The sequence below is a fragment of the Tasmannia lanceolata genome, unplaced genomic scaffold (assembly GCF_043159265.1).
Source record: "Tasmannia lanceolata isolate RefF3 unplaced genomic scaffold, GAP_Taslan_0.1 ptg000037l, whole genome shotgun sequence".
Taxonomy (NCBI): Eukaryota; Viridiplantae; Streptophyta; class Magnoliopsida; order Canellales; family Winteraceae; genus Tasmannia; species Tasmannia lanceolata.
Window position 1 is genome coordinate 46040882 of NW_027518714.1, and position 11779 is coordinate 46052660.

Sequence of the window (11779 nt, forward strand, 5' to 3'; positions counted from 1 at the left end):
TAAAGTAGAAAGAGACCAAGCTAGTGTTGCACCAAAACTCGGAACAAGAAAAAGGCTCGTCCTCCTGCTGTCTCTATTCAAATATCATTCCCAAAATGTCCTCTCTCTTTCTCTCTCTCTCTCTCTCTCTCTCTCTCTCTCTCTCTGTATATATATCTCAATGTTAACTCACAGTCTCTACTCTCCTTCCCCAACTATTGATGGCCTGAAACTAAAATTATAGCCCAAAATGAAGCAGAAAAGCGAAGCTTTCTTTAGCAGAAAGCTTATATCCTCCATTCTCATCATTTTCATAGTTTCTCTCGGATTGATTCTTGTCTACTACGGATCTTCCTTCGCTCCCGGTCTCAGCACCTCAGATGAAGAACGCCAAGCAACTGATTCCGTCTTTGGTAAATTCATCTCTAAATCTGACGATTTTGATGAAAATGGTAGAGCTTTCGATCTCTTCGAAGATCAGTTCGATGTCGCAAGAAGCATACCTGTAAGTATCAGACTACTTTATTGCCTACAATTCGTTGAATTTCCTCTGTTTGTACTTTTAACAGTGTTGAAATGTTTTTTTTTTTTTTTTTAGGTTTGTGATTTTAGTTTTTCAGAGTTTATTCCTTGCTTGGATAGATACCTCATATAGCAATTAAAATTAAAGTTGAATTTAAGCTTGATGGAGTATTATGATGGTTGATTTTCTGAAATTTGTTTGATTTCCTCTCTGTTTGCACATTTAACGGTGTTGAATGGATGATTTTTTTTTTTTTTTCCATATAGGGTTGTGATTGTTATAGAATTTTCCTCTAAATATAAATATAGCGTACCTGTATTTCTGTGAAAAACAGAAACAAAGATGATTAGATGACACCTTTTTCGATGCCGCGAGTTGAGGCACGGACTAGGTCGCTCTTTTTAAGGTGATTTTGCGCCTATGCGGAAGAACCTCCGGATGTTTGCACATCTAACGGCGTGCACATTTAACTGTGTTGAATGGATGGTTTTTTTTTTTTTTTTCTATTTAGGGTTGTGATTTCAGATTTTCAGAGTTAATTCCTTGCTTTGATAGAAACCTCATCTACTAACTCAAATTTGAAGATGAATTTATGCTTGATGGAGCATTATGATAGTTGATTCTCGGAAATCTGTTGAATTTCCTTTATGTTTTTACATTTGACGGTCTTGAAATGATTTTTTTTGTTTTTTCTTTTTAGGTCTGTGATTTCAGATATTCGGAGTTAATTCCTTGCTTAGATAGAAACCTCATCTACTAACTCAAATTGAAGCTGAATTTAAGCTTGATGAAGCATTATGATAGTTGATTCTCTGAAATTTGTTTGATTTCCTCTGTTCTTACTCTTGACGGTGTTGACGGATTTTTTCTTTCTTTCTAGGTCTGTGACTTCAGATTTTCTGAGCTAATTCCTTGTTTGGATAGAAACCTCATCTACCAACTAAAATTGAAGTTGAATTTAAGCTTGATGGAGCATTATGAGCGGCATTGTCCTCCTCCTGACCGCCGTTACAATTGCCTTATACTTCCCCCGCTTGGTTATAAGGTTAGCAATTGCTTCGGATTTGATTTCACTTTGAAGTAATTCGATACCTGGTAGGGTTTGTTTAGTTATATTGGTAGGGAACTTCTCGAGTATGTGTTAGAATTTCAGGTTCCGATTAGATGGCCTGCGAGTAAGAATGAAGTCTGGAAGGCGAATATACCCCATACACATCTCGCATCCGAGAAGTCGGATCAGAACTGGATGGTTGTGAATGGGGATACGATTAATTTTCCTGGAGGGGGAACTCATTTTCACCATGGAGCTGATAAGTACATTACAGCTCTTGCAAAGGTACATTTCTGGAAAATCAGATTCTTATCCTCTGATTTTACGCTTTCATGATTTTGTTAAGATTGGTCTTTCAAGTGTTCCAATTATTTTTGTTAAAAACAACCAATTAATCAAAAAGCTTAAGGCCCTGTTCATTTAATTTTGAGTCCCAATAATTGGTTTTGGACTCACAAGTCACAATCGGTTGTCATAATCTTAAACGAACAGGTCTAAGCTGTTAGAGTTGGTGTTATTTAATCATTTATGCTTCAGCACTCTCCATCACGTGCGGCCCATCTTTGGGGTTGGTCTCACGCGGGTTTTTAATATCAAGGAGCTGTTTGGTTTTGACCCCAGGACCTGCTGTGATGCAATAGCTCTGATACAATGTGAAACAACCAATTACGCCAAAAGCTTAAGCTGTTTGAGTTGGTGTTATTTAATCAACAGTTAAAATAGATGCTCAAGTTTCCAGAAATCAGATTTTTATCTTCTGATTTTACACTTTCATGATTTTCTTTTTATGATTTGCCTTTTAAGTGTTCCAATTATTTTGTTACAATAGATGCTCAAGTTTCCAGATGATAATCTGAACAATGGTGGGAACATTCGGAATGCCCTCGATGTTGGTTGTGGGGTTGCTAGTTTTGGGGCATACCTTCTTCCGCTCAACATTCTTGCAATGTCCCTTGCACCTAATGATGTTCATGAGAATCAAATCCAATTTGCATTAGAGAGGGGAATCCCGTCAACCCTTGGTGTGTTAGGAACGAAGAGGCTTCCATATCCTAGCCGTTCGTTTGAGTTGGCTCATTGCTCTCGTTGCAGGATTGATTGGCTTCAGCGAGATGGGATTCTCTTGTTAGAATTGGATAGGTTGCTGAGGCCGGGAGGCTATTTTGTGTACTCTTCTCCTGAAGCCTATGCACAAGATCCAGAGAACCGTAGGATTTGGAGTGCTTTAAGTGATCTTCTTGGAAGGATGTGCTGGAAAATTGCTTCGAAGAGAGATCAGACAGTCATATGGATGAAGCCATTGACTAACGGCTGTTACTTCAAAAGAAACCCTGGGACTCAACCTCCTTTGTGCAGTTCTGATGAGGATCCTGATGCATCTTGGAATGTTCCCATGAAGTCATGCATCATACCTTACTCAAAGAGTAAGTATCTTTATTATTGGAAAATAACTCTGGATGAAATGAGTAGATAGCTTGATAAAATGTTGAATTCTATGCTACTTATGTTGTTTTTATGTTTATTTAATTTGGTTCCAGAAACCAATCTTTCAGTTGCCATATGATAGATCATCTTGGATTAAAATGAGATCTATTAGTTCCATACTATTGCTAGTTTGCTACTCAACCATTTGTTTCAGAGTTAGCACAACGACACATCTACAGAAACACATGCTCCAGATATTGAATTCAGTCCATAAACATCATAGGAGATTAGTATGAAATGTGACGAGCGTGTGATATGAGATCACAATGGCTTTCAACCTATGTCCGGGTTTTCACCTGCACTGCGTATTCACTTATGCAGGTTTGGTGGGGATAGCTGATGCTATGATGGGAGAATTCAAGGCATATAGGGAAAGTTCTAAAAAATTTGCCTCTCCCACGACAGCCCATGATAGTTGAAAAGTGATCTACTTGATATCAATTCATATGATAGACAACAGTGTGCCCATAAAAGAGGATGTGATGCAGCGGCTCACACAAACCCTCCTGAAAACTGAGAGAAAACAATGTAAAACAGAAAATCAAAGGTGAGAACAATAGATTTTCAGATTAGAATACTTTAGTCTGATCTGGAGCTTTTTTCTTTTTTGAAAATTGACTTTTATTAATAGGGGACAAGATATCTCCACCGCAAATAGCGTGACCATCCAATTACATCGCAATAATACAAAAGAAATTGGAAAGATATGCTAAGAGGCCCTATTCTCCAAGGCCTCCGGTACAAAATGGATGACCATCAATTTCAACATTACACCATGTTTCGCCAATTCGTCAGCCAATTCGTTTGCCGAGTGTCTCCTATGCTTATTCTCCGGTTGTATTGAGCGCACCAAATCCTTAATTTCCGCTATGAAGCAGTGAAGCTGCCAGGGTGCTTTGGAATTATCAGTAGCCCACACGATCGTATTAGAGGAATCCCCCTCTACAATCAGCCGTTTTGAACACGTCATTGAGTACCATTCGAGTCCAAACAAAAGGGCCCTCACTTCAGCCTCGTTTGAGCTGCAAGTCCCTACTGGGCCCAAATAGGACATTACAATTCGCCCCATTTCGTCCCGGATAACTCCCCCAATCCCTGCCTTACCGGGATTTCCTATTGAGCTGCCATCAAAATTCAATTTCAAATATCCCGCTGGAGGATTCTCCCATTTTGGAGTTTTCTTTACCACAAGTTTCCTCTCCAAAATGATAGCTTTCCAATTCCGCAATATTTCGCCTGTTCCGTAAGATACCCCTTTGATATTTTTGGTCCATGATATAAGATCAATACCTATCCGTTCCAGGCGCTTTTCTTTCTCTTCAAAGATCCGGTTGTTCCTTTCCTTCCATATGTTCCATATGATAACGTATGGGAGGAATTTCCACAACATCTGGCCGATTTCTCCGAAAAGTCCATCCGTCCAGTTGATCAACACCCTCCGAATAGATTTTTGGAAGACTCAGGATACACCGAAAGACTGAATCATGCCCGTCCATATCCGAGAAGTCAAAGGGCAATGAAGTAGTACGTGGTCTAGTGTCTCCATCACCTGTTTGCATGATATACACCAGCTAGCCATCTGTAGTTTTCTCCTTTTGAGACGATCACAAGTGTTGATACTTTTGTGAACCACCGTCCAGGCAAAATCGTTGACTCTTGGCGGGGCCGATGATTTTCATATCCAAGCTTGCCATGACGCTGGTTTGGCACCGTTGTTCAATGAGAAGAAAAACGATTGTGCGGAAAAGTCACCATCAGTTTTGGGTATCCACACTCTTTTGTCATCTTCAGTAGGCGAACAGTAGTGTGAATTTAAAATATCGAGCAAGACAGTGAGACAGTCCACTTCATCGTCCTTTAAATTTCTTTGGAGTCTAATATCCCAGAACATCAAACTGGATTTTGCCTTCCTCATCATATAACTTGAGACCGTGGCTTCCTTATTGACCGCTAGAGAAAAAAGAGACGGGAATTTATCACATAGCCGTGAATCACCCATCCACAAATCCATCCTGAATGAAACCTCATTACCCCTGCCTACCTTAAATCGCACCAGGGCTTCAAATTCTTCCTTAGTAGAACTTATTGATTTCCAAGCTCCAGAGCTCCTTCCTCCCCTTGAGCCCCTGACATTCCATTCTCCCCCTTGCTTCCCGTACTTATCGGCAATTACGGAACGCCACAATGCCTCTCATTCGATACCATAGCGCCACAACCACTTGCCCATTAGAGATTTGTTTCGCAGCCTTAGCTTTCCAATCCCGAGTCCCGTGTGTTTTTTCAGTTTTGAGACCTTTTTCCAATTGAGAAGGTGCTTAGTCCTTTTTGCGTTACCATCACCTTCCCAAAGGAAGTCATGCTGCAATTTCTCTATTCTTTGTGCCACCTTCGCCAGAATTTTAAAGAGAGACATATAGTACTCGGGCATGTTGGCAAGTGCAGCCTTGATTAGAATTATCCTTCCCCCAAGAGAAGTATATTTTTTCTTCCAAGTCGCTAGCTTTCGTTCGACCCTTTTTATCCCCAGATCCCATTGCGAAATAGAAGGAATACCATATCCCAACGGAAGGCCCAAATACGTTATAGGAATGTTACTAAAAAAACGCTCCTAAAAAAAACCTAGCAAAAGCAATATACATAGTTGACTCTCATCCTCGTATACCCTGAATCTGGTAATGGCCATAGATCTGACAACTGATAAGGACCTATCCTATCTTAGGAACTTTCCTTTACAAACCCCAAAACAAGTAAAACTGACCCAACTTGTGGAATTCACGATGCTTTCCAAAGCCACTTAAAACAACTTATAAAATGCGTAAATACTCCTAAAAGGAAAACCTTTGAACCATTCAAAAAAAGAAAAGAAAGGAAAACCATTGACTCCTTGGTTGAACTAGTGGCATGAATTATACTTACAAGTGGCCAATGAAAACCACTGCTTAAAAACTCCACGAGTCAATCATCTCGCTCAATTTAACTAGGTTTTTTTTTCACCTTGGCCAAGTTCTCGTTTGAGTCCGAGTTCAGCAATATCGAGTCAATAAAAACTTCTTTGACCCTTCTGAGTTAATTAAGAATAGTCTGCCTCAACCATTGACTCGCCCAAGTCGACTTGATTATACCTTGCCCGAGTTGGAGTGCGAGTTTTTAAACACTGATCAAAACAACTAAATATGTTGTGGCCCCTAAAACTCCCCTTAAGTTTGCTAATATTTTAAAAGAAAAATGTGACTGGATCCCCCACCCACCCACACACAAGCAATGGATTCCCCCTCCACCCCACCCCGCCCCACACCACACAATAAAATAAAATGAAATGAAAAGGCTACACCAAACTTCTCCTCTCCTCTTCTCTTCCTCAGACGCTGAATCTTTAAAAAAAATCTTGACATCCATTCCAATGAAGAAACTCAGGCTCCCCAGAGACTTATGGAAACGAACTGCAGAGAATATCAAAACTGCCAATCAGAAACACACTAGCTTCTTCTTCGATGGTTCTGTAGGGATGCATAGAGACTCATGCTTTTTATCCTTCATGTTTTCTTTGATAGTCATACTGCAAATATTACAGGGGAAAAACAGATATGAACATTAAGAATATAAATATAAATTTCGTAAACCTGTGTGGTTTCCAGAGACGATTCTATAATCACATCCTGTATATGGACTGTTATCCATGCAGTGTTTTTAGTTCACCAAGTATCAACATCAATCAATGTTTTTAACTTTAGGATTATCTCACATTTCACTTTATCCAGGAAAACGGCATATTGTCTCAAAACTGGTATTATGTTCAAGCTAACTAATAAATAGCATGATCATGGCTGTAATGGAATTCCTAGATTTTCCCAAATGGGTACATGGTACATTTAAATTATCCACGAATTTTATCATATCCTTTTGTTTTCAATTCAAATAATGTTATTCCATTGTCTTTTAATTCTTAAACATTTCTTTATTTTGGAGTTCAGAGATGCATCGGGGAAAAGGCAGTGGACTGGTTCCATGGCCACAAAGGCTTACAACACCGCCACCACGCCTAGAAGATCTTGGCATCAGTACTGAACAATATCAGGAGGACACTGTAAGTTTCTGGTATTTACTTTGGGTGTTGCTATATCGTGCTTGATTCTCCAATCATTCAGATTTTATCTCTCTTCATTCTATGAAATTTTATCATTCAGAGAGATGTATGTAATGCAGGAGGTTTGGCACTTTAGAGCGATCCAATATTGGAAGCAAATGAAATCTAAAATGGAGAAGAACTCTTTCAGAAATATCATGGATATGAATTCAAACCTTGGAGGCTTTGCGGCTTCCCTTATAGATAAAGATGCATGGGTCATGAATGTCATTCCTGTCAACGAGTCTAGCAAATTGAAGATAATTTATGATCGAGGCTTAATTGGAACTGTCCACGACTGGTGCGTATTTGATTCTGTAGCACCTCCTTCTTGTGTATTATTTTCCTCATTGATGCTTTTTCCTTTTGAAAGTTGCTATCTGAAATTGTGGTTATTTATTTGGTAGTTACGAGTCTGAGATCCCTGGGAAAGCAGTCATTCTGTATAAAAAAAATGAGTTATGGACGCCAAAATCACTGGTGAATCTAATTAGAAATAGTAAAACCAAGACTGAAGAATGTTTTCCCAATAATTTTGTCAACACACAAGGCTAACAAAGTTATTCATTAAATTGCAGAATTGTGGAGAAATTAATGAAGTCCATAGTATCTCAAACTGGTTTTTGAAAGTTTGCTTGATTTTGGATGGGGTCGCAGGGACTCATGAAGTGATCTATGTGGATTAATTCGCTGGTCTTTGGTTGTGTGATGTAATTAGATGGCTAGATGGTTTATGACCGTGTAAAACACATGATCATATCGGGACCCTTTTATGATCATATTGGGGCCCCTTTTTATCGCCAGAAATTATATTGATAGCTTGTGGGGCCTAATGTAGGATGGTTTTATTGCTATGTTTCGATACTGTTAGTGGGCATAGTATTGAGCATGGAAGATTTTCCTTTCCCACTTTGAGTGGTCAAGGCATCAAAACAAATTATACCCTTCTTTTACCATGACTATAGAGGTTACTGGCTATCTTATTTGGCATGATTTCTTTGGTACTTGATATCTTGACTATTTGGTTTTATATTGGTAGCATGGGAGAAATATTTCTACGGAGTGTGATGCCTTCACCAGATTTTTAATTGTTAATGTTGACTAGGTTTTTTTGACATTTTGAGGGGTTAAAGCATGGGAAGTGGGAACATATTATGCCCTTCTTTTCACTGTTATTATAAAGGGTATTGGCTATTATTTGGCTGGATTTCTTTGAGGCTTGACCTTGTGTCTCTAGAGTGGACGGTTGGGCTAGTTGTTTCCACTGTCCATCCTAAACATTTGGTGCTACTATTTGTTTTGAGTATCCTCGTTTGCCTAGGACTGGTTGCTGTTTTGCATTTTCTCTTTTTGTTTTAGAAGGTTCAAGGACTGCTGAAAGGATAAAGTCGAGGAGTATATATGAAGGCAAATAAAAAACCAAGAGAGCTACGAGAGAATTCAACCAAGAGAGTCTACATAGCAAGTCTTAGCTGGTAGTGAATGTCCAGTTTAGGTTTGGTTGAGCCCCTATACATCTATATGGTTTAGAGACCTTTGCTTGTGCAGCCTCAAATTAGGCTTTTATAAGCATCATGGAAAATTTATGCAATTTGCACTACATCAAATAACTATATATGCAATTGTTATTATTAAAAGATGGTCAAGGCTATGCTGCTCTCAATTGGCAACCAACCACGACAATTAGAGTTAATTATAAGCCGGGATCCATTATGCAAAATAAAGTATGAGTCATGATAACTAGCTGCATACATGGATCCATACATATTGGTGCTGGCATGATACTGAAAAGAGTAGCTAAAATCTAATACTATGAGGTAGAGAAGAGAGAAAATAGATAGTTTATGGTGTCTTAGTTCTTTCATTCAACTTAATAATAAGTACAACACAGCTTAAATACATATTCTCTCTCTCTCTCTCTCTCTCTCTCTCTTAAAAAAAAAAAAAAAAAAAAACTTTAAATACATATTGTTTTTATATTTTCACAGTTTTAAGTGAATTTATTTGTGCATTTTACTATATGTTCTTCTTCCAGCATTTTAACTTCAATATTTACATCTACTGCATGTAAGTACAGGTGCGAATCATTTTCTACCTATCCTCGCACCTATGATCTCCTTCATGCTTGGAGTGTATTTTCTGAGATTGTTAAGCGTGGATGTAGCATAGAGGATCTACTCATCGAGATGGATCGAATGATGAGACCACTCGGGTTTGTCATTTTAAGAGACAAACCCTCTACTATAAACTACATTCGGAAGTTTTTGCCCGCATTGCATTGGGATGACTGGTCATCAGAAGTAGAACCAAATGTGGATGCTCTTTCCTCGGGTGAAGAAAGAGTGATGATTGCGAAAAAACGGTTATGGGAAGAGGGTGCAGAAATATTGTGACTAGCTCTAAAAATTTTAAGTCAAGGCGGAGCGCTAAAGAAAAAATCTTCCCCTCTGCTCATGGTTCAGTGCAATTCAGAGCTGACGATCCATGATCAAATGAGGTTTGCATTTCTTTTAGGATTTTTATATGACGTAGTGGTGTTAAATCTGCCATTGTATAGTATATTAATCTGATTGCCTCTGTCCTGTCCTGTTCTTTACCTTTAACCCTGTTCATTTTCTTTTGTCTCTGAGTAATATAGAATGATCTGGTGTGAAACACCAAAGCTAAGATATTCTTATAAAAAGAATTGCATGTAACCTTTAGTATGACTGTTTCATACTGGATTATCCCGCAGTTCTTCCCTCTTGATCTCCCTCCCCGTCTTATAATCATTCACAACAGTCCACAGGATGAAACTTGAATGCCCAGAGCTTATCTCTAGCGAGTTGAGCTGCACATATCAGATTTTTTGCCAAACTTTGTTCGAGAAAATTGGTGTAGTGGTTGAGAAGAAGATTAGATGATAAGAAGATGCTTCAAGGCACGTAAACGCTTTCCTCAAGACGATATTCGCTCCCACCAGTAGTGTGCAAAGGGGATCACAAACTCGCCTCCAAAATACAATGTAGCCCGGTTCCTGATTGCTTGATGACATTCTGCACTGAACGGAATCAAGCCTGAATCACCTTTGAATTTTTGCTAGTACTTGAGACCCAAATGACTGTGTTTGCAAAACAACAGTGCACTTGATAGAAACTTCAAAAAACTGATAAACAGAAAGTTTGTAGGGGATTTTGAGAGTGAAAATGAGTGTAAAAAGTTACTGGAATCAATAATTTTGGGTATGCAAAGCCAGATTCCGAATTGTATTTGTTTTGGGCGTTTTCTGCTCTTTAAATAGAGCTTCTGGTGTGTTTTTTACGTTGAAAAACACCCTTTATGGGCATTCTTTTAGCGGGTTTGAATTCTAACCCTTAGATCACGTCTAATCTCAACTCTACGGTTCGGGTCAATCTTGGAGTGACTGTTGGTTTGTGTAAATCCTCCGCCCTCCCCTATAGCCGCTAGATCGCGACCGATCATCAACCCATGGCTCCGATTGCACCCAATCGCCTTTGGAACGTTGGACTTGAATGGACACAACCCAACGGTCCAGATTAGACCCGATCAGACACCATCCACTAGCCACGATCCTACGCACTAGATCTATCTTCATTCAGTTCTAGCCGTTGGAACCATCCGAGCGCGATCCTACGGTCCGGGTTGCATTCGCTTGGGATCACCATCAGATTAGACCGATCTCGATCCAACGGCCCAGATTAGATCTGAAAAAATGAAAGGCTCTAATCGCTCTTCGCTACGATGCGGCGTGCACCAATAAAGCGCCACTATGCGCGCTATAGCCCATTGCCCACTCCGTGCGGACGGTGCAACGCACTGTCCTGCGGTTCCACCTATGGCTAAGACCCATTGTGCAACAAACATTAAAGAGAACTGGGTAAAGCTATTTAAACCCATCTCCATCTTTTTGTCAAAGCAATGTGGGACTATCTTTTCCCACTACTTTTGCACTCTTCTCTCTCTCTTGCAAAAAGTAACTTTTTTCAAAGAAAAGTTTTTCTTTTCCGAAACATCTTTAGAAAACTTTTTCAAAACACCATTTTGACCTAAAAAGTAAGATTTTGAAAATCAAAATCTAACAATCCCTCACCCTTTTCAAAGTCAAAAGTTATCTCATCATACTTGGAACTCTTACGCATAAATGAAGGTATCGTGCGATTTGAATCTTCAGTTAGTGAGAACACATCAAAGTTGACCAGAATTGCGTAGTAGATGTGTCTTTGAACTAGCTATTTTATATGGTCAACCGGATACGTTTCACAAATAAGAAATTTATCTCCTTAGGTGATTCTTATAAGCCGACACGTGTATTGGCCATGTGTCTGTATCTCGGTTTCATGAGTGCTCTAGAGACTAGTCTTGTCTCATAGGAAGCGGCACCACTTCCACACTCACATAGGTAGGCTTAAGAGTGGCCCTGTAACTATAGCACCCTAACAACCTGGTTACAAGCCTATTAAGAGCTCAAATGCTCAACCTCATATGTTACACATTACAGGTACCATGCACTTTCCCTTGGGATGTCATTTATATAATGTACAGTGCTTGCAATCACTCCATATGATGTGCTTGGGCTCATTGAACTCAAGACTTGATGTCTCTTCAAGCGTTGAGTTGA

At 39.3% G+C, this 11779-nt stretch overlaps 1 protein-coding gene across 1 annotated transcript; it reads left to right on the plus strand.

Annotated features, from left to right (window-relative positions):
- On the plus strand, window positions 1-9866 carry LOC143861209 (putative methyltransferase PMT9). Its single transcript, XM_077372145.1, has 7 exons — window positions 1-484; window positions 1383-1547; window positions 1656-1838; window positions 2383-2977; window positions 7010-7122; window positions 7242-7462; window positions 9239-9866. The coding sequence occupies exons 1-7, from the start codon at window positions 230-232 to the stop codon at window positions 9552-9554; spliced, it is 1848 nt and encodes a 615-aa protein (XP_077228260.1). The 5' UTR covers window positions 1-229; the 3' UTR covers window positions 9555-9866.
- Window positions 9867-11779: the final 1913 nt, after the last annotated feature.

What these genes read in the sequence shown, in the direction of transcription:
- LOC143861209 (XM_077372145.1), top strand. Translation starts at nt 230, where the DNA reads ATGAAGCAGAAAAGCGAAGCTTTCTTTAGCAGAAAGCTTATATCCTCC. An exon ending in ATGTCGCAAGAAGCATACCT is followed by an intron (nt 485 to 1,382) that starts GTAAGTATCAGA and finishes CTTTCTTTCTAG; the next exon opens with GTCTGTGACTTCAGATTTTC. An exon ending in CATCATACCTTACTCAAAGA is followed by an intron (nt 2,978 to 7,009) that starts GTAAGTATCTTT and finishes TTTGGAGTTCAG; the next exon opens with AGATGCATCGGGGAAAAGGC.